The sequence below is a fragment of the Podarcis liolepis genome, assembly GCF_965112155.1.
Source record: "Podarcis liolepis genome assembly, chromosome: 15".
In the NCBI taxonomy this organism is placed as follows: domain Eukaryota; kingdom Metazoa; phylum Chordata; class Lepidosauria; order Squamata; family Lacertidae; genus Podarcis; species Podarcis liolepis.
The window spans coordinates 11,154,005-11,176,949 of NC_139566.1; the positions used below are offsets into that span (position 1 = coordinate 11,154,005).

General features: G+C 48.3%; 1 protein-coding gene across 3 annotated transcripts; it reads right to left on the reverse strand.

The window, feature by feature from the left end:
- Positions 1–22,436, reverse strand: SCAMP3 (secretory carrier membrane protein 3). Of its 3 annotated transcripts, none has more exons than XR_014519731.1 (10): positions 22,286–22,436; positions 15,661–15,738; positions 13,899–14,030; positions 10,574–10,694; positions 9,098–9,226; positions 7,487–7,646; positions 5,994–6,095; positions 3,992–4,109; positions 1,752–2,374; positions 1–309 (listed from the first exon to the last, which is right to left on the reverse strand). XR_014519731.1 is itself a non-coding variant. In XM_083477643.1 (10 exons), the coding sequence occupies exons 1-9, from the start codon at positions 22,340–22,342 to the stop codon at positions 2,228–2,230; spliced, it is 1,047 nt and encodes a 348-aa protein (XP_083333769.1). In that variant the 5' UTR covers positions 22,343–22,436; the 3' UTR covers positions 1–309; positions 2,224–2,227. The 3 variants fall into 3 exon arrangements, 1 of the variants encoding a protein (XP_083333769.1); XR_014519732.1 differs by having other exon boundaries at positions 13,899–14,033; XM_083477643.1 differs by having other exon boundaries at positions 2,224–2,374; positions 13,899–14,033.
- Between the last annotated feature and the right edge of the window lie 509 nt (positions 22,437–22,945).

Consider the following 22,945-nt stretch of genomic DNA (forward strand, 5'->3'; position numbering starts at 1 on the left):
GAGTTAAAATGTAGTTTATTCCTTAAATAAAGTTCCGTTAAGTCATCTTGCATTTGGCACAGCAAAATAAATAATAAAAAAGTCGGGGTGGAGGAAGAACCACGCACGCATGGACAAGAAAGTCCAACATGGGGGGAGAGGAAGGGCATCGAGTGAGTCAGGGAAACATTGGCTACGCGGCACAGACCCGGTAATTTCAGACGCAGGGAAAAGGAGAAGGGCGGTCTGCCTTCAGGGGTCAAACAAACGGAATGAGCCACGGAAGAGAGAATCTAAAGCCTCTGGGCCGAGACCTGGAACCGGCAGGAGCTGAGAGAAAGAGAGACAGAAAGAGCACAGGTGTGAAACCGAGATCAGGGGGAGAAGAATCGGCAGGTGCCCTTTGCTATTCAGAGCATCCCAGGCCACAAAAGCAGGCCTTCGAGGCACAGGGAGAGGAAGGGGACCTGGCTGGGCCTCAGACCCCCAACCCTCACCTGTTTCCTTTCCTTAAGCCATGGTTCAGGAGAATAAGGTGAGCGCAGATGGGGACGAAAAGAAGGAATAGACCATTTTAAGCGGATTTCGGATAGTGGGGTGCAGGCTCCCCCCTCAGATCTGGAGGCAGAGAAGGAACGGGGAGTGCTGGGGAACCTCTAAAAGGGTGCCAAACCCAAAACAGATACCTATTTATATCAGCCCCCCACCCCCACTTTAAAAAATGAAGACACGCAACATGAAAGATAAGGCAGGGCTGTAATGGATGAAAAGGGAGAGTTGGGGTACAAAGATTTGGGGCACAGAGCTCCCCACCTACGGGCCATGTGGGGAAAACAGAAGTCATGGAGATGAAATTATGTGGCATCGCCCACAAGAGTTCAGCTCAACAACGACAAGGGTGGGGGGGGTGGGGAAATAACCCAGTACTGTTCTATTTACTAAAATAAAACAGATGACTGTGTAGGCCAACACCACCCTCCAGTGGCCAGCACCGGCAAGAAAAAGCCTTATAAACTTGGTGGAGGAGAGAGCCTAGAAAGGGAGCGCAGCAGCAGCAGCAATGGCCGCTCGGAGCGCAGCAGTTAGCTAATACAGAGGGCACCGCAGAAAGAGCCAAGCGCCTCTTCTCCCACAGACGGACCCACAATCACAGGCCCCCAATCTGCACTATATACATTTTACATTTGTGCCATACCGCTTTAAGCAGCTAGTTTGGCTTCCCCCAAGGAATCCTGGGAGCCGTAGTTTGTTAAGCGTACCAGGAGCTGCTATGCCACGAGAGGACTACAATTCCCACAGTTCCCTGGGAAGAGGGACCGATCGCTGAACCCCTCTAATAACTGTGTGAGGGGAAAGAAGGCCTGCTTGGCGCCGTTGACAGACTAGTTTCCCAGGATCCTTTGGGAGGGAAGCCATGACTGTTTATAAAGCGGTGTGATGCTGCTTTAAATGCATAGTGCAGAGGGGGCCACAAACACACACACACACACACACACACACACACACACACACGAGTTCAGGAAGCACCCCTCTGCACCAAACAGGAGGAGGAGGACACCTTATACTGCCAGTGTAGTTCTCCCTGCTCTGTTTTCCACCAGCAGGGAAGACGTTCGAGGCATCAGAGCGCCTTGCCATTTAAGGGGGGCGGCCAATCAGGAAGCAAGGGAGGCAGAGAGAATTGTGGGAGATGCGAGAATCCGGCAGCCCATGGTTGCAGCTCAAAGGAAGGAATTTGGGGAACTTGGGGAAGTGCCCTCGCCTCACCCCACCTGGGCTAAGCTGAAGGAGGGGTGGGGGCACGTGAAGAGGCTTCAGCAGTTGAAGAGTCGCTCCTAGCAAGGCCTTCATCCTCCACGCGGCCTTGGGAGAAAAGGCAGAGAGGTCCCCTGCTGCAATCTCCGGCGCCGAGGCGAAGAGGTTCAAAACTTCTCGCAGAACGGTTGCGGTTGCAGGAGATGAGGCGCAGTTGCCGATTCCATGCTGGGTGGTGGTGGTGGTGCGATGGGGGGGGGAGGAGTGAAAGGACAGGGGCGGGCGGGCAGGGAGGGAGGGAGAGCACAGCCTTCTAAAATCAGCACACACAGGAAGGACTTCCGACGAGGGAGAGAAGGAGAGAGAAAGTGCAACTCGGCTTGTCGGTCGAAGCTGCCCCCACCCAGGTCGGGAAGGGGGCCGGAAGAGGAAGAGCAGCGGCAGATTTCTAACACATGCGCGCGCGCACACACACACGCACGCACGCACGGCTTTACGAAGGCCGGAAAGCGTTGCTCGCCGCCCCGGTCGCTGCGTTGGCGGCCGCCGTGCGCACTGCTTGGTTGGAGAAGACGCCGGCGGCAAACTCCTCCTGGGCTTTCTGGAAGCTGGCGCCCGTGCGGCGGTAGAGAGAGTGGATCTGTGGGGAGAGATAGACCAGAGATCGTGCTGGTTGTTCAAAGTGCTGGCTGTGCCAGCCCTATGTCAGGCATAGGCAAAACTCCAGCCCTCCAGGTGCTTGGGACTACAATTCCCATCATCCCTACCAGGGGTCAGGGATGATGGGAATTGTAGTCCCAAACATCTGGAGGGCTGGAGTTTGCCTGTGCCTGCCCTAGATGGTGTCGGCCAGGTGATGGACATTAACTCCCTCCACACAACAAGAAAGTTGGTGGTTCGAGCCCACCCACAGATGGCTGCGGACAGGATTCCCACATTGCAGGGGGTTGGACTAGATGTCCCTCAGGGTCCCTTTCCAACTCTACCATTCTACCTGCACAGGTGCTAAGATCCTCAGGTGAGCACTATTTATTGAATTTATATACAGCCCTATACCCGGGGGTCTCAGGGCGGTTCACAGAAAAAATCAACATATAAAACCACAAAATACATAATAAAAAACCAACAACCCAATAGGCCCCTCCCCACAAAGAAACCCATTTTAAAAGGGCATAGGATGTAAATCAGATCAACCAAAGGCCTGATTAAAAAGGAACGTTTTTGCCTGGCGCCTAAAAAGTGTGTAATGAAGGCGAACTTCTCTGGGGAGAGCATTCCACAGGCGGGGAGCCACTGCAGAGAAGGCCCCGTTCTTGTGTTGCCACCCTCAGAACATCTCATAAAGGAGGCACACAAAGAAGGGACTGAGAAGATAATCTCAGGGTCCAGGTAGGTTCATAGGGAAAGAAGCGGTCCTTGAGGTATTGGTGTCCTGTAATGTGGTGCAAATGTGGCCACAAAACCACAAGAAATCTATGGCCAGTTGCCACGGAAGGAAGGAAGGAAGGAAGGAAGGAAGGAAGGAAGGGAGGGAGGGAACAAGCTGTGCTACTGTAATGGCTATGAGTTACTCGTGCGTAAACTGGTGCCTCTCTAGGCTAATTTGCCTTGTTAAACCTTTCTGACTGCGCAGCCCCTTCTCATCGCGGCTGCCTCAGTCGCTGGCAGAATCCGTCAGTGGGCGTTTCTTGAACGTCTTCCAACATAAAAGTTGTTTGACACCCAGTCTCCTCCTCCTCTCACTGCGCGGGAGTCTTCTGCGCAGGGAGGGCGTGGGCAGCGGAGGACCTGGGCTCTCCTCACTGATATCCAGTGAAGAGTCCTGGAGCCCTCTCTCCGATTCCCCCATCTGCCCCCCTTTCTCCCTGGTGTTGCGCTGATTAGCTTCCCCCTCTACTGAGCTGTTTCTCCCCCTGCTGCTGGGTCCTTCGCCAGCATCATCTAGGAGCCTCCCCTTCGCCTCTCGCTCTGATGTCAGTTCCCTGACATCTACCATAATGATCAAGGTTTTAAATGATAATTTTAGGTTATATGTTAATGATTAAGTTTTAATTTATATATTTTTTAACTGTTGCTATATCTGTGTTATACCTAATTGCGAATTCAAATGTACCCTTCCTTGATATTGTATGTGGGCTGGAACTGGTCTGTGACTGAAATAATAAATTCATTCAAGGAAGGAAGGAAGGAAGGAAGGAAGGAAGGAAGGAAGGAGAAACAGACTGGGAGCTCAGCAACCTGAAGCTGCCATACTCACCCGCTTCAGCATGATGATGCCGAGTCCGGCGACAACCGTGAAGAGTGTGGCCACCAGCATCATGAGAATGGCCACCCCAGTGTTCAGCTTCAGCGCTGTGAGGCTGACGATCCAACCACTGCAGTTGAGAGGGGGGAAAGAAGGATCAGGGCCCATGAGTAAGGGGGCGGCAATTGATAACTGTGTGCAACCCGGCAATTTTAGGCATAAAGAAAATCTCCCCTAAAAACAGCCACAAAACGTAATTATTATTTAAATTCCCCCCCGCACAAAGCAACTTGCAAACCATTGGGTTGTGGGGGGGGGGAATGAACGAATTCCTATGCCCCACAAATAACCTAGAGATGCATTTTAAATAGAAGCACACATTCTACTCATGTAAAAACACCAGGCAGGCCCCACAAATAACCCAGAGATGCATTTTAAATAAAATGACACATTCTACTCATGTAAAAACACACTGATTTCCGGACCGTCCGCGGGCCGGATTTAGAAGGCGAAAGGGCCAGATCTGGCCCCCGGGCCTTAGTTTGCCTACCCATGCCGTAACTCCTTCCCAAAGCCTGGAAAATGTTTGTCCGGTTTTGGGAAGGAGACAGGACCCTGTCAGGCCCTCGTGCCTCCTTCCCGAAGCCGGCTCAACCAGGCTTTGAGAAGGCGCCCTTCTGAGCTGACAGAAAGACGGGGAAGGGGCCTGTATGAGAGGCCAGTCAGAGAGGGTTTTCTCAGGGTGGGAGGCTGAGGAAAGGGAAGCTCTCCCAGATGGGAGAATTCAGCTCTCTGTATGTGTGGAGATTAAGATAAAATGGTAACCGAGGGCCACACAGATATATTTATAATTTTGTGTTATACAGCTGTACTTTGGTTGTCAAACGCCTTGGTACTGGGACGTTTTGGCTCCCAAACGCCGCAAACCCGCCCAGAAGCGAGTGTTCCAGTTTGCAAATGTTTTTCGGAAGCTGAATGTCTGGCGTGGCTTCCGATTGAGTGCAGCAAGCTCCTGTAGCCACTTGGAAGCCGCGCCTTGGTTTTTGAAACATTTCAGGAGTCAAACGGACTGCTGGAACGGATTAAGTTTGACAACCAAGTTACGACTGCCTGAGGATCATATGAGGATTATTATTAATGTACATTTCTTTTCCTCTTTGGTGTTTTTTTCCTGTTTGATATATTGTTTTCTCTTATTCTTTTTCGCTTAGTTTGAATTTCATGGTATATTCAGCTGAAAACCTTTAATAAAATAGATTTTTTTAAAAAGAGAAGGCACCCTCCTCAGCTGTGGGCAAATCTGTGGCCCTGCCCTTAAGCTGTGAAGTTCCTTCCCCACAGAGACGCAACCCAGTACCTTCATTGTACAGCTTTCCACGAGTGCTGAAGGTGTGCCTCCTTTATATCCCTGGATTTTTTGTTGGAAAAAATCCGAGAAGGGTGCCAACTTCCCAAGACACCGGGGCTTCTCTCCAGTGGTCACTCTCTGGCTGAAATCCTCCCTCAGTCCAGAGAGACCGGTAATAAGTGACCCCTCCATCCTGAGAGGAGCACACTAATCTTCTGGCATCCCATCACAGAAGAGACAGTCCGTAGTCTACTCACTGCTTTATTAAGACTGTATAAGCAGCTCTTACAAGCATAACTGCTCTCTTGAGCAGCAAACACAAGAGTCTCCGACTCGACTCACACTTCGACTCAGAAGCGAAAGTAACTCTCCGATTACAAGAGAACTGGCAGAGACTTCCTGTCTCACGCTCAGAGACATCACAGGTCAACAATCTAGCTGCTCTTTGCAGCTGGTGAGATATAAAATCCCAACACTTTTGACGCCCGAGACATATATTTCTAGGATCCGCCTTATTTCTGTGATCGCCAGTTGATTTAAACTGTTTTCAACATAAGTGTTTAATTTGTTTATAGCTTGCCCTGGGACCTTATGGCGATGTGCAGGTAATAAATTAAAGTCTCAAGACTGCAGGCCACCGAGACAGCAAGAACAGGGAGCCCTTACCTGAACCCCCAGCCTGGGATGCCAATGGCCTGGAGAACGTACACCACATCTTGCGCAAAGAAAATGAAGAAGAAGACAAAGAAGTTGAAAGAGCTGTCACTCCTGAAAGAGGAGAGAAAGGAAGAGTTAGGACCCTATTGCTGTAACTGGGCTGTGTCTATTTATAAGAATATTTAGATACTGCTGTTCCATTGAAATAAATAAATGTCAGAGTGGTTCACATTAGTCATACGTAAAACCAGACAGTAAAAAATATCCACATAAAACTCTGTCCACAAGAATGGGGAATTGTTGACCCTTCAAATGTTGCTGATCAGGGTTACCATGTGTCTGTTAGGATATTTCCGTTCCACCTTAAAAGGGAGCAGGCTTTGTGAGTCAGAGTCTGCGTATTTCCTGTTCACAGGATGTTTGTTTCTGTTGCTTTTGTTTCTCTCTGTGTCTGGAGACACTGACGCAGGCAGTCATGTCTTTCTTTGTTCTGATCAACGCTGAATAAAACTTGTAAATAATGCTCTCCTGAGTGCGACTTTTGCTGTGCATTATCTGCTGATAGAGTGTGCATGAGCTCTGGAATGTGGCAAGATATTTTCTAGAAACTCATGTCGCTAATTGCTGATACTGCGTGCCTACGGGAGATCGATGGATCGTCGGGCAGACGGCTTGGGGCCATGATGGACTTTGTCTCCCTGGCAGTATCCCAACAGTGTCCCCTTTTTCCAGGACACATCCTCTTTTACAGGGGTAAAAATTCTGTCTGGGTGGATTTTTAAAATATTTGCCAAATTGTCTCTGGCTATAACTTCTGGATGAGACATAGACATAACAGGTGGATGAAGACTTGCTTTTTTCTTTTCTCCTGCCTCCCCTCAGCAACAGATCACAGCTTCTATAGCCTACATATAGTAAAGGTAAAGGTAAAGGGACCCCTGACCATTAGGTCCAGTCGTGACCGACTCTGGGGTTGCGGTGCTCATCTCGCTTTATTGGCCGAGGGAGCCGGCGTACAGCTTCAGGGTCATGTGGCCAGCATGACTAAGCCGCTTCTGGAGAACCAGAGAAGCACGGAAACGCCATTTACCTTCCCACCAGAGTGGTACCTATTTATCTACTTGCACTTTGATATGCTTTCAAACTGCTAGGTTGGCAGGAGCAGGGACCGAGGAACGGGAGCTCACCCCGTCGCGGGGATTCGAACCACCAACGTTCTGATCGGCAAGTCCTAGGCTCTGTGTAGTAGAGCTATTTAAAAATGAGAGTCGTCGTAGCATCGTTTTTGCTCTTCAAAATGTGGCGTTCCCCTGACTAGGCTGGCTGGGACTGAAGGGAGTTGTGAGCCCAGTTAACATTCAGGTGGGGCCAAAGGTTCCCTCATTCCTTAGGCGGCAGAAACCAACTCCCCAAATATCCCTGCCCAATTTGCCTGCCGTCAAGTTACCCCGCTCCATGGCAGCATCGGGCCTCGCAGCCGCACACCCATTTTCCCGCCGTACCTGAAGGCCTTGTACATGGGCCGATACCAGCAGAGGAAGGAGCAGGGCGTGAAAATCAAGGCCCAGAGGATTGAGAGGCCAAAGCCTGAGCCGCCCCCAGAATCCACGCAGAAAAAGGCCAGGGAAGCCAGGAAGTTGAAGAAGAGGGTCACAATGCCGGCTGTGGGGATGAGAAAGGCGACATGGGTTAGCTGATCTTGAGGAAGCGGAGAGAGAGGGGCAAAGGCGGCCCCCACAAACTGCAGTCACAGGGTGGGGGGGCGAAAGCTAAAGCCCTCCGTCGGGACGCAGCTGTGACCCCTCTCTCTGCCCTGTACAGAGTTAAGACTAACCATTCTTTTTAATTCAGCTGTGCAATCAAAGGTTGCTCGTTTATTTATTTGTGGCTTGGATTCGTTTACTGCCCTGCCTTTCTCCCACAGTGCGGAACCCAAGGCAGCACAGAGGAGAAATTTGAAAAGATACAACTAAAAAAACCAAAACACCCCACAATCAATATAAATATTTTAAAAAACAAATCAGTACCCCCTATTCAGTGAAAACACCTAAAAGCGTTTAAAAGCACACACACACAAAATGATATGGCTTGTGTTTCCCAGTTAATTTGTACTTATGCCGTGAGTGTAAGCTTGCAGGGCACACAGAACGCTTCTTCAGGTGGCTGTTTGTTTCCTATTTTGAACCTGCAAATTAACTAAAGCATGTGAGAAGGATCCCCATCGACACAGTGGCCTTAGGCTAGTTTATCTACGTTCTCCCTGCGCTGTCAGAGGCAGCATGCCTCTGAATTACCAGTTGCCAGGAACCTCAAGTGGGGAGAGTTGTTTGTTTTTAATATTATTTTTATTAACTTATTTTTTTAACACAATATTTCAGCATACCAAAAACAAAACAAATAAATTCTTTGCTCTACTGAGCTCGTGACTTCCCTCCACCCCTTCAACCGGTTTTTAATTTTCAAATTTTTGTGTTGCACTTTATATCCTCTACTTCAGACCTTTATCCTGCCCTGGCGCTGAGGTCCAGCGCCGAGGGCCTTCTGGCGGTTCCCTCACTGCGAGAAGCCAAGTTACAGGGAACCAGGTGGAGGGCCTTCTCGGTAGTGGCACCTGCCCTGTGGAACGTCCTCCCACTAGATGTCAAAGAGAAAAATAACTACCTGACATTTAGAAGACATCTGAAGGCAGCCCTGTTCAGGGAAGTTTTTAATGTGTGACATTTTAATGGTATTTTTAATCTTTGTTGGAAGCCACCCAGAGTGGCTGGGGAAGCCCAGCCAGATGGGCGGGGTACAAATAATAAATAATAATAATAATAATAATTATTATTATTATTATTATTATTATTATTATTATTATTATTATTATTATTATTATTATTTCCTTATGATCAACTCTGTCCCAGTGGTATATAGTGTTTTGAGATTTACAGTTGTTGTTGCCCTCAAGTCCCCTTGTGAGAAAGAGGACGCTGAACAATGATGGGCCTTTGACTTGATCCAGCAGGATAAAGACCTTCTGCTCTAAATTCCCCCTGGGGCTGCTGGGGACTCAACCTTCTACCTGCAAGACATGGGCTCCTCTGCCGCTGTGCTGTGCTTCAAGGACTTACCCATCCAGAGGTAGTACATGGTCGTGACCGTTTTCTGTGATTCCACGGGGATCTCCACAGGGATATCCTGATAGAAACACGGCTTCACCGGACAGAAGGAAGGCAACGGAGGCCAGTTGTTTTGATGGGCTGCAAATCCCAAAAGCAGAAAAACAAGAGTGAGGCAAGTGGCAAATTCAGGGTCCTTTCACGATACTCACAGCCAAGCCCCCTCTAAGATTATGTAATAATACTCTAATAATACATCACAACGATCCATGAAGATCTCCACCATGCAGATCAATTAGATCTACTATTTTCTGCGCACCTACATGGGGGCAAATGTCTTTTTTTCAGAGTAACTTACTGTATTTTTCCATTTATAAGACTAGGGTTTTTTTTTTCTTCAAAAACTAAGCTTAAAAATTGGGGTCATCTTATACATGGATGTGGTCGGACAGGCGATTGGTGGCTGCCGCAAGCTGGAGATTGTCAGTGAGAGCCAGTGTGGTGTAGTGGTTAAGAGCGGTAGTCTCGTAATCTGGTGAACCGGGTTCGCGTCTCCGCTCCTCCACATGCAGCTGCTGGGTGACCTTGGGCCAGTCACACTTCTCTGAAGTCTCTCAGCCCCACTCACCTCACAGAGTGTTTGTTGTGGGGGAGGAAGGGAAAGGAGAATGTTAGCCGCTTTGAGACTCCTTTGGGTAGTGATAAAGCGGGATATCAAATCCAAACTGTTCTTCTTCTTCTTCAGTAGTGTTTTGACGGGTGATTTGTTGTTGCAACAAGTTCCACAGACTATTGGCTGCTGCGGCAATTGGGCGGGCAATTGCCGTTTGTTGTCGGCAAGCGTTCAGACGATTGGTTGCTCCGTCGATGTGCGTGCGATCGACTGTCTTGGTCCCACGAAAAAGTAGACTTTTCCATTGTAAAGTCAAACCTCATGTTACGTCTACTTCATGTTACGTTTTTTAAGGTTACATCCCACGGCGACCCGGAAGTACCGGAAAGGTTACTTCCGGGTTTCGCCACTCGCGCATGCATGCAAAATGATGTAATGCGCAGAAGCGGCACATTGCAACCTGTGCATGCGCAGACGCGCCGCTGCAGGTTGCGTTCATGTTGCAAACGGGCCTCTGGAATGGATCCCGTTCGCAACCAGAGGTACCACTGTACGTAACAGAACTCGCATGTCTTTCTCTTGGTTTCAGTGTTCCTAAACACTTCGCTTTGCAGCCTACAAAACAACCTCCTCTTTTTTCTCCAGACTGAGCCCAGGAGCCCATCCTCAGAGGCTGATTCCCCTCCTTTCACTCTGACGGGCTTCAACCAGAGCGTGTGGCTAAAAAGCTCCCCTTTCTTGCTGACTGGGCAACTCTGCGACAGACCCTGCTGCAGGAAACAGTCGTGGCCTTTGGCACAGCCTCCCCACGGCCCCAGATCACTATACCCCCAGAGTGAGGTCAGGGTTTTTCTTACTGCCAGGGTGGGCTATACCTGCTCCGCCACTCAGAGCAGCGTTCTGCAGTTCCCGCTCCCGCCGGTCCAGTTCCTCAGCTTTGCGGTTCAGCTCCTCTTGCCGTTTCAACAGTTCCGCCGCGGCTGCCGCAGTCGACTCCTAGGGGGAAAGCAAGAGTAAAATCAGCAGGAGAGAAAGAGGAGGGACAGTCCTTCCCCATGTATATTTTTCATCCAACTGATTTTTTTAAATTATCATTTAAATTTCTATGCCACTTTTCCATATGTATATGCTCAAAGCAGCTCACAAGGAAACCGTAAAATGCGTATCAATACAGTGGTGCCTTGGTTCTCAAACGCCTTGGTACCCAAACACCTTGGAACCCAAACACTGCAAAACTGGAAGTAGGTGTTCCGGTTTTTGAACTTTATTTCGGAAGCTGAATGAGCTCCGTTTTGAGTCCCGCTGTGCTTCCTGTTGCACTGCTAATTTGCGTCCACCCATTGTAATTCAAGCCTTCCGTTTCTGATCGCAGTGTTTTAAGCTGATATTTGGAGCTGATATTTGGTGCTTTTGTTTTTGCTATTTATTTTGCGTTTTTTGTTTTGAGGCTTTTTCAGTTAATTTGTTTTTGTGACTGTGTGAATCCCAGCTCAGCTACTGATCGATTGACTGACTGTGTGACGGCGTAAATGGATAAAAGCCCCCCATCCAAACAACGACTAACATCAGTGCAGGTAAGAATTTTTATTTTTATTTTTATCATCTACAATACTGTTTTATTTATTTTATAGTACAGTACATTGATTATTGCATTCATTTTGTGGATCAATGGTCTTGTTAGGCAGTAAAATTCATGTTAAATTGCTGTTTTACGGGTTGTTTTTAAAAGTCTGGAACGGATTAATCCGTTTTGCATTACTTTCTATGGGAAAGCGTGCCTTGGTTTTGGAACGCTTTGGTTTTGGAACGGACTTCTAGAACAGATTAAGTTTGAGAACCAAGGTCCCACTCTAACTGCAGAGCATCCACGCACAGAAAGGCAGTCTTGTTTAAGAGCCCTGGAAAAAGAGCCTTAAAACTATTGCTCCAAAGGGAAAATGAGAAAATTATTCCTGCCTACATACGTGAAGATTATTATGATGGCATAGTTTTCTTTGTAGGTGTGGTTTTTTTCATTTTTGGTTTCTGTTTGTTTTGCTTTGTTTTTGTTTGTTTTTTGGATTTTATGTTTGTAATTTTTGTTGTGATTTTGCATTGAAAACAAACAAACAAACAAACGATTTCTGCCTGTGGTACATCAGAAGGTCTCTAATTGGCCGAAGCAGGTGCACTGTGACCCATCTATGGAAACGGTGCGCTGTTTCTTTAAGGGAAGTGGTTTGGGAGTGTTACAGGGAGAGAGGTCTGATATCTCTCTGAGGTTAACTCCCACTCGATGAGTCTTCTGAGAAGTGAAAGCAACTGGGTTTCTTTTTCTCCGCTCGTTCATTTCCTTTTTTCTGTACAGTCTGTAAAAAGCAGCCTTCTGTTTGATGTAAATGAAGTTTGCCAGTGAATCAAAATAGATCTTTGTTAAAAAAAAGAAGCCAAGCTTCAGAGAACCATCATTCCGGTTAAGAAAGCCTTGTCCGGCGCAACATCACGTAATCACAGAAAGTGGCAATGGCCTCAGAAAGGAGCATTATAAGAATACCAGTTTATTTATTTATTTATTTTTAAAAACCCACACAATGACAAGTTGCTAGTCCTGAAGACTGGCTTGAAGGAAGACGAGCAAAAAAAAACAAAGAAACTCAGAAGCTGAAAAGAGCAGATGAGTAGCATTCTTGGGGAATCGAAGAGTGCAGGTTTCACCACCGTTTCTTCTATTATTATTATTATTATTATTATTATTATTATTATTATTATTATTATTATTTTCTATACCACCCTTCGTCCAAAGATCACAGGGCAATTTCCCCCCTTTTCGGATTTCGGAAAATCCGAAACCAGCGTGACGAACTGCTTGAAAAGGACAGGAGTAAATTTATACAATATATGAAAGAACACTGTAAACATTTGAGAACGTTTGCAGGTTTGATTTTAAATATTTTATAATGATAATTTTTGAAACTGATTTACAAATACTAAAGTAATTTTTTTTTAAGTATAGTAAGAAGGTAAATAGGGTGATATAGAAATGCTAAGGTGATTGTGATTGCTTAAGAAAGCCAGGGAGTGGGGGAAGTCGATGCTCAGTATGAGCAAAGCTGTATTTGATGATATGATTTGATATGAATGCGACGATGGAAAAATATGAAAATTTAATTATATACACACACACACACACATATATAAACAAAGATCACAGGGCAGTTTACTATATAAAAACGCAAAAATACATAACATAGTAACAAAACAAAACAAAAATACCCCCCCCCCCCCCGTTTAAAAGGCCATAGATTGTTTAAAGGCCTGAGAGAAGAGGAATGCTTTTGCCTGACACTTAAAAATATATAATGAAGGCACCAGGCAAACCTCCCTGGGGAGACCATTCCACAAACATGGAGCCACCACCGAAAAGGCCCTTTTGTGTGTCCCCCCCCTCCAGACCTCTTATGGAGGAAGAACACAAATAATGGCCTCAGATGACTAACGCAGACTCCATGTCGGTTCATATGGGGAGAGGGGGTCCTTAATATCCATTCCTACCAACTTTAGAATCAATTCTAACATAATATTTAACTCTGAGGCTGTGTACATACATTTAAAGTTCATTCCTCACCTGCCAAAGGATCCTGGGAACTGTAGTCTCCCCCTCGTGGAGTGACAATCCTTGACACCCTTAAAAAACTACATTTCCCAGCATTCTTTGGGAGCAGAGCTTTAACTATATAGTGCGCACACAGCTTCTGATTCCCTTTTGGCGCAGAATCTAGATTACCTTGCAGAACGCCGATTTTTCTCCTTTTCAAAAGTGGAAACTGTAGATGTTAGAAGCGCAGAGCTCCAAGCGATAACAAGTTCTGACTGGCGCTGAAATTTGCACTGCCCAGGAATGTAACAGCAACTATGTCCTGTTTCTGTTCTCATCCTAAAGCGAAGTTCTTAACCTGAAGCACTATTTCTGGGTTAGCGGAGTCTGTAACCCGAAGCGTACGTAACCCAAGGTACCACTGTATTTAAATTCCTCTTTTGTGACTTCCGTCACAAAAGCCATGCAGCGAGGAAACAAACCGATTCATCTGAACTCGTGCAGAAAACAGAAGCCGTTTTGGAGGATTCAAGAAACGGAAATAAGAACGTAAAATAAAAAGCGACCAACCCTGGATTTATAGTTTCGAACCCAGGAGCGTTTAAACGCAGGCGCTTCCCCCTTACCTGAGTGCCATAGGAGCCGTAATTCTTGGGCTCGGTGGGGCTTGGCTTCTTGGCGGGCTGCGAGGCAGGAGCTGGTGGTGCCGCAAGGGGGGCCGGTGAAGCCAAGGGAGGGGCAGCGTACGGAGGGGGCAGCTGCTGCGGAGGGGAGAACGTAAGAACATAAGATGCGCCTGATTGCTGGATCAGGCCAATGGCCCACTTAGTCCAGCATCCTATTCACCCCGCGGCCAACCAGATGCCCCAATGGAAAACTCTCAAGCAGGATTCGAACACAAGAGCACGCTCCCAGCCTGCGGTTCCCAGCAACTGGGATTCAAAAGCATTCCTGCGTCCAACTGTTGAGGCAGAGAATAGCCGCCATGGCTAGTTAGGGTACTGGCAGCCTTCCCCTCAACCTCTTTGCCACATCCTCTTTTATTTACCATATTTTTTGCTCTATAAGACGCACCAGACTACAAGACGCACCTAGTTTTTGGAGGAGGAAAACAAGGAAAAAAAATATTCTGAATCTCAGAAGCCAGAACAGCAAGAGGGATCGCTGCGCAGTGAAAGCAGCGATCCCTCTTGCTGTTCTGGCTTCTGGGATAGCTGCGCAGCCTGCATTCGCTCCATAAGATGCACACACATTTACCCTTACTTTTTAGGAGGGAAAAAATGAGTCTTATAGAGCAAAAAATACGGTATTATTTTTTATTGGAAATTTTATTTACAACATAAATAACATAAAACACCCCACCCACCCCAATACAGAAATCCACCCTTATTAAACATGAACATAACATACAGTGAGCATAACGTACAACAATACAAACAACCAAATAAAAGACTTCCTTTATCCTGTACCTGGCCTCCTTATTTACTTCTTATAAGCTGTTTCCTTTATGAATAATTATTAAGATTTTTCTAATTATAACTTAAATATCCACAAAGTCTCCTGCGGACATTAATCGAAACAAGTCCAGGTATGTACAGTGATGCCCCGCAAGACGAATGCCTCGCAAGACAAAAAACTCACAAGACGAAAGGGTTTTTTGAGCTGCTTCGCAAGACGACTTTCCCTATGGGCTTGCTTCGCAAGACGGAAACGTCTTGCAAGTTTGTTTCTTTTTTCTTAACACCGTTAATACAGTTGCGACTTGACTTCGAGGAGCAACTCATAGAACGCGGTGTGGTAGCCTTTTTTGAGGTTTTTAAAGACTTTGGTGATTTTTGAAGCTTTTCCAAAGCTTTCCCGACACCGTGCTTCGCAAGACGACAAAACTCGCGGAACGAATTAATTTCGTCTTGCGAGGCACCACTGTATTTTAGGGCACTGTTTTGTGAAGTATTCTCTGCATTTCCCCCATGCTTTTTGAAACTCTTGTCTAGTGTGATCTCTAATTGCCTCTAATAGCCAGTTCAATATACTCTAACTGTTTGTCTTGCCGTTCCATGGCCCAGTTTCTTTTTTCCAGTTTTTAGCAATTAGCTAAAAACTGCCTCATCCTCTTTCAAAGCCATCCGAGACGGCAGCCATCACAGTTTCCTGTGGCAGGGAGTTCCATAGTTTAACATGCTTTTGGGCTCCCTACATGCTGTCCTGCCGGCCTGCGCCCGAGAGACACCGCAATTTCTCTCACAGGCACACCAGTTCTGGAGAGTTTCCCCTCAGCACCCCATACGCCGAGTGCAATCTCAGCCTAGCTGCAAACTAGGCCTCGGAGACCTTCCTGTAAAAAGAAGCAACAGCGAAACTGGTGTAATAAAAGAATAGCCCTCCTACCGCTGTGTTGTCAAAAGGGTTGTAGACATCCAAGGTGGCATAATCCGACGTCGGCCTGTGCTGTACGATGGCGGGGTCCTGAGAAGACAAAAGAAGTTGCGTTTAGATTTGAGAACTGGTGTAGGTGTTGCGATGGCTGCCGCCTCCGGAGGCAGTCTCTGATGTGGCAGGCTAGCCTTCCCTGACTTTGGATCCCCAGATATAGGTGGACTACAATTCCCATAATCCCTGGTCACTGTGCCATGATGGGAATTGTAGTCCAACAACACCCAAAGACCCAAAGTTGGGAACTGGCTCTCAGTAGCTCATAGTATTATTATTAATAATAATAATACAGTGGTACCTTGGGTTACGGTACCTTCGGGTAACGTAATTTCGAGTTACGAACGTGGAAAATACTTCCGGGTTTCGCCGCGCACACACATGCACAGAAACACTCTATTGCGCCACGAGCATGCGCAGAAGCAGCACCTCCGGATACAGACTTTTCAGGATAAGTACGGCCCCCCGGGATGAATTAAGTTCGTATCCAGAGGGTCCACTGTAATAACTTATTTATACCCCGCCCATCTGGCTGGGTTTCCCCAGGCACTCTGGGCGGCTTCCAGCAAAATATTAAAATACAATAATTCATCAAATATTAAAAGCTTCCCTAAACAGGACTGCCTTCAGATGTTGCCTTGACATCTGATGGGAGGGCGTTCCACATGGCGGGTGCCACTACCGAGAAGGCCCTCTGCCTGGTTCCCTGTAACTTTGCTTCTCGCAGGAAGGGAACCGCCAGAAGGCCCTTGGCGCTGGACCTCAGTGTCCGGGCAGAACGATGGAGGTGGAGACGCTCCTTCAGGTATACTGGACCGAGGCCGTTTAGGGCTTTAAAGGTCAGCACCAACACTCTGAATTGTGCTCCGAAATGTACTGGGATCCAATGTAGGTCTTTAAGGACCAATGTAATATGGTCTCGGCGGCCGCTCCCAGCCAGCAGTCTGGCTGCTGAATCTGAGACAACAGGCCTCTGAATGGCAGTTACTGGGGAACCCAAACTGGGAATGTTATGCACCTCCAGATGGTGGGGATGTCAGACGTCATCCTGGCACCCAGGCCTCCTCACTCAGTCGCAAGTGGCCAATAGCCAGGTGCAAAATGCAGGGCTCGCAGTTTAGTGTTCCCCTCCCAGCTGAGCAGTGCAAACAAGCTGTGTTGTCCCTGCTCGCGAGGCAGTGGGGTGAAAGTGTCTCAGCTCCCACAGGGCCAATCCAGCTTCTTGTTTCAACATCATGCTGTATCCCCAGATAGCGATGTTTGGTTGGTGATACATCGTGATGTTTACAGTGGTACCTTGGGTTAAGTACCGTATTTTTCGCTCTATAAGACGCACCAGACCACAAGACGCACCTAGTTTTTGGAGAACGAAAACAAGTAAAAAAAATTCTGAATCTCAGAAGCCAAAACAGCAAGAGGGATCGCTGCGCAGTGAAAGCAGCAATCCCTCTTGCTGTTCTGGCTTCTGGGATAGCTGCGCAGCCTGCATTCGCTCCATAAGACACACACACATTTCCCCTTACTTTTTAGGAGGGAAAAAGTGACTCTTATAGAGCAAAAAATACGGTACTTGATTCGTTCCGGAGGTCCGTTCTTAACCTGAAACTGTTCTTAACCTGAAGCACCACTTTAGCTAATGGGGCCTCCTGCTGCCGCCGTGCCGCCGGAGCCCGATTTCTGTTCTTATCCTGAAGCAAAGTTCTTAACCCGAGTTACTATTTCTAGGTTAGCGGAGTCTGTAACCTAAAGCATCTGTAACCTGAAGCATCTGTAACCCGAGGTACCACTGTATTATTATTATTATTATTATTATTATTATTATTATGCCGCCGGATTGCTAGTTAGCACTGCTTATGGTTAGAACTACGACGGTATCTGACATCGCCCAGCCCTAGGGACCAGTAGCCACTGGAAAAGTTATCCTCTGCAAATTTGTCTAATCGTCTCATGCTTCGTGACACAACTCCACTGGATGCAAAGGTGGTCAACGGGAGGCATATTGTGCCCTGCCAATTCCACATAAAGGAAGGGGGTGGGGAGTGCTTTGAATGTGTGGCATGGCTATCACCCCCTGATCGCTTGAGATCATCCCAAGAAACCACCTGACCTCTGCACAGTTAAGTCGTATTCATCTAGTAGTGCCTACATGAATCAAAGCTTTTCTTGCCAGTTCTCTGGAAGGCTTTTTCCTGTTGAAAGCAGAGAGGCACCTGCAATTCTGCAGAAAACATTTCTGCTTCACCCAGCGAGAATTAATATGATTCATTCATTCTGAATTTCATAATCTTAAATGTTTGTGATGCTTTAAGGATTCCCTTGTACGCTGCCTTCTATGTTTCTTTTGTGGTTTGCAAAAACTTTTAGGAACAAAATACGCCAGCACTTTCAATCCGAATATCTTTTTGCTGTTCGCTGTGATAGCAGCTGAATGGAGCCCCCATCTTCTGGTGCAGTCTACCTCCGAATACTCTGTGTGCTGGGAGGGCGGAGAAGGGAGGGTGTGCTCTCCCCCCACACACACACTCTGCTTGTCGGCTTTCTGGAAGCTTCCGGCCAGCTGTTGTTGGAAACAGGATGTTGAAGCAGATGGGCTTTAGGGTCTGATTTCGCAAAGCAGGCCCTGTGTTTTAATCGCTTATATGCTGGCCAGTTGCTGTTATTGTAACTGCAGGGGGGGGGGGAAACCTTGTGGGAAAGGAGCATTGAAATGGAGCGCTCTAAAGCTACATGTTTTGATTTGAAGCTTGCCTTCGGAGCCTGTATGAAGAGGGCGGCTTGTGGGCAGGATGTGGAGGAGAATGTTCGAACTCTCTGCCTCTGTCAACAGTTTTTCTGGATTGAGCCTAATGGCTCGTCTAAGTCCAACATCCTATTCTTACAGAGGCCAACCAGTGGAACAGACACCCCTTCATTGGAGGTTTGTAAACAGAGCTCGGCTGGCCATCTTGCAGGGATCCTTTAGCTGTGATTCCTTGCATTGCAGGACTAGAGTGTGATGGCCTGGGACTCGGACTCGGAACCAGAGGAGACTCAAGTCTGCACCAGATCCTTTGCCTCAGGCATCATCTGAACCAAGTCTGGGGCCTGATCCTGAAGAGTCCCAGTCTGCACAGGTTCCCCTGCAACAAACACCAGCTGGGCCGAGTCAGGGGCCTGCAGGGATTACCGTACCTCACTGCCTTCAGCTGGGCCATCACTTACAGCTGCTCCACTACCGGTTGGGTCAGGGGAGGCTGAGGCGGCCCCTGGGTCTAGTAACCCACTGACGTCTCCTGAGCTGCAGAAACTGAGGTCTGAGAGAAGGAGAGACCTGAGTACTTGCAGGAGGAGTGCTCGCCTTCGGGCGAGACAGGGAGGTGAGTCGCTGGGGGATCAGGACTGGCCAATACCCCGACAAAGATAAAAGGCTATTGGACCCCGCCCCAGGTTGCGGGAGCAACATTGCTGCGTGCTAGATCCTGCCTGAGATCCTGTACCTGTCCTTGCCTGGTGTCCTGCCTCGTGTCCCACCTTGGCCCTGTCGGACTGACTCCTAGCAGAACCTTCGGATTCTGGACTGGTCCTGAACTGGGTTTCACGGGTTACCCCCAGGCCCAGCACACAGAGGTCCCTTGCGGCCTCTTCCCAATTCTATGATTCTACAACCAGTTGCCTTCTGGGACATATACTAGCAGGCCCTTAGTGCGGTAGACCTCTGCTAGTGCACAGTGTTCAAAATGAGCTAGGCGCATTTTGCACCAAGCTATTGGCCACTTGCGACCAAGTGAGGCTGTCTGGGGGCCAGGAGGGGGCCTGACATCTCTGCCATCTGGGAATTATCGGACCTGGACTGTTTCCGCACACTAATAACCCATCCTGTAAAATTCTGTCAGTTATATTTTTCCCTGCACAACCAGAAAGCATTTCTGGAACCACAATGCCTTTTCTCTGTGCCAGCCTGGGCAGGAACAGCGAATAACCTTCTAGTGAATTGTTGTCGCTTGTCTTCACTTAGCCCACCCAGCTGCCCTGATCACGGTTGTGAAGAATATCCCAGCGTTATGAATGGCCCGTGTCGCCATTAAGAAAAAGAGGTCGAAATAAGCCAATATACATGTGGACTGTCCCTGGGTCAAGTGACTTTGCTTCTTTCAGTTCTTCTTAACCGAGCTCAAGGCTGTCATCTGAACTAGCCAGATGTTTAACTGAGAATCAATCACAGTCAGTCCATTATTTGAAAAATAAGACTTGAGAGCCGTCTTGCCCCAAAATGGCAACTAGACCTTCTGTTTTGGTGACTGTACCCTTGGTTTAAGGAGCTATTTGGCGCTTAGTTTACAGTGATACCTAGGGTTAAGTACTTAATTTGTTCTGCAGGTCCGTTCTTAACCTGAAACTGTTCTTAACCCGAATACCACTTTAGCTAATGGGGCCTCCTGCTGCCGCCGGAGCACGATTTCTGTTCTCATCCTGAAGCAAAGCACTTAACCCGAGGTACTATTTCTGGGTTAGCGGAGTCTGTCACCTGAAGCGTATGTAACCTGAAGCGTAGGTAACCCAAGGTACCACTGTATATATCTGAATTTCTAACACTGGCCAAGAGTACCTCTGAGCACCCACAGATAGCACCCACACAAAGGCTTGATAATGATGATTAATAATAATAATAACTGATACCCCGCCCATCTGGCTGGGTTTCCCCAGCCACTTTGGGCAGCTTCCAACAAAATAAAAAAAATACAATAAAACTTCAGACATTAAAAACTTCCCTAAAGAAAAAGGCTTGTGGAAAGCAAGACCTCCAAGCACTGTTCACACCTCCCTCTTTTGACCAAAGGATAAATATTGACCCAGGCAGTTACTCATTGCCTATGGAGGTCAGGCAACCCATTTTGCTTACAAAAGTTGGGTTGGGCCCAAAGAGCAGTAGAAGGGACAGGAAGACAATGTGCAAGATGACCAACGTATCAGAAATATTTCCCAGTCCGGAGAAGACACTATTTGACAATAAAAAACGACCACACTTGAAAAGATAGTCAACAACAGGCCTACAGCTTTGAAGGAACCACGTGCTTGGGGTCCCACAAGATAAAATCCCAAGGTTAATAACCTTATCGAGTTGACAATAGTTTACCCCACCTCAGATCCTGGTTATCTCTAGGAGAGATAAGTGACGCAGTGGACCAGGCCAAACCTTAAGAGTTTCACAGCCTTGGAGTTGAAAGGCGGAAGAGGCAATTAGAATGAAGCCAAGCGGCCAATTATCCAAAGAGATCTGGGCTGGGCGAGCAACTAGGTTTATTTAATCCAGAGACAGGACAGAATGCAGCAATTCTCAGGAGGTGAAGATAAACGAAGGCATCACGGGAAATAGCATTTGAAGTAGTAGCTGTATGTGTAAAGCCCCTCAGTTATTCTAGGGCTCGTAACAGGCAGCCTCCAGTTATTCCTGAGGATTTTTAATTTATTTTTAAGGCAGGGCAGGCACAAACACTGCAGCGTTCTAGAATAGTATGGTTGACTAAACAGAGATGGGGACAGCAAAGGAAGCCAAATCTAGCCAGATCAAGTGTTTCTTACCCCAACTGATGAGACAGGAGTGGAGAGAGGCCCTCACTCCACTAATAAAGGGTAATTTAAAAAAATTAAGCCTGCCCTACAGGCTCGGCTACAAAGGATCCATTGACCACCAGATTCAAAGCAGCAGCAAACGACAACAACAATTGACTGACATCTCGCTCTCGCTCTGCCAGCAGTCGCCAGAAGGAAGAGTCGCTTCTGAAGGGTCGGGATGGGGGAAGCAGCAGACGTTGGTTCCTAGGAGCCAACTCCTAGGGGCCCGAGGTCCCTTACGCCTCTCCCCAATAAAATATCTGAGGGGGCGAGGCCACCCGCCCCGCCCCCCAAGTTGATGGGCACTGCCATTCAAATAGTATGCGTGCGCTGCGTCTTGGGATCGATTATGTGGGGAGGGGCTTACCTGCCCCTCCAATATTATATTCAAGTTGGTATGTTATAAGTGGGGGGGGGAGACAGTGGTTGGGGATGGGAGAGAGACCAGAACCCCACAATCCCAGTACAGCGGTACCTCGGGTATTCGTTCTGGAGGTCCGTTCTTAACCTGAAACTGTTCTTAACCTGAAGCACCACTTTAGCTAATGGGGCCTCCTGCTGCCGCCGCTGCACGATTTCTGTTCTCATCCTGAAGCCAAGTTCTTAACCCGAGTTACTATTTCTGGGTTAGCAGAGTCTGTAACCTGAAGCGTCTGTAACCCGAGGTACCACTGTACCAGGGGCAAAAGCAAACCCAAAACGGAGAGCCAAGAAACCCGACTTACTCCCAACTTCGGACCTACCACGGGAGGGTAGTGGGAGGTGAAAACCCCTCTGCTCACCCCTCGGAGGGACTGGAGGGCTACGAGGACGCCCCCCCTCACCTCAAGACAACGGGCAGGGGGTCGAGTTCAACGCCCCAGGGGAAATCCTGCTCCCTCCCCGAGTCCCCGGTCCGTATCCGGGTAAAGAGCCCCTTTTACCCCGGAATGGGTATCACCACCCCGGGGGAGGGGAGGAGAAGCCGCGCCCCCCCCCCCGCCAGACGCACCTGGAAGGGATTCCCCGTCTCCCCCTCGAAGGGGTTTCCCCCGCCGTTCAGGGCCATGCCTGCCCGTCCTGCCCTCCCTCCGCCGAGCGTTCGACTGCGTCGCCTCGCCTGCGATGCTCAACGCCCATTGGCTGCCGAGGTTCTGCGCGTCACCCGCAGAGAGGGAGGGGATTCCTACGCACGTGACTGAGAGGAAACGGGGGAAGTGGAGCCGTGACGCCCAAAGGGAGATGTCACCCGCGCGGGGGATGATGGGAGATGTAGTTCTCTACAGAGCTTGAGTTTAGAGGGGACTGGGCGCAGGACATGCTGGGGGCTGTAGTCCCATATAGGATACGGAGGAAGGTGCTGAAGTGCAACGAAAAGGGTATCAGTCATGCTCCGCACCAGGGGTTAGGCAACAGGGAGCTGATGGACTCCAACTCCCATCAGCCCCAGCCAGAATGGCCGGCGGCTAGGCTTGATGGGAGTTGTAGTTGCTGGATTACCACTCCCATCGTCCGTAGCCATTGGCTGTGCATGTTGGGGCTGGTGGGAGTTGGAGTCCAGCAACAGATTCCGTGCCCTACGCACGTTGCTAAGCACATGGCACCTCCACAAAATCCTGGGAATTGTAGTTTTTGAAGGATGCTGGGAATTGTAGCTCTGGGAACTGCAGTT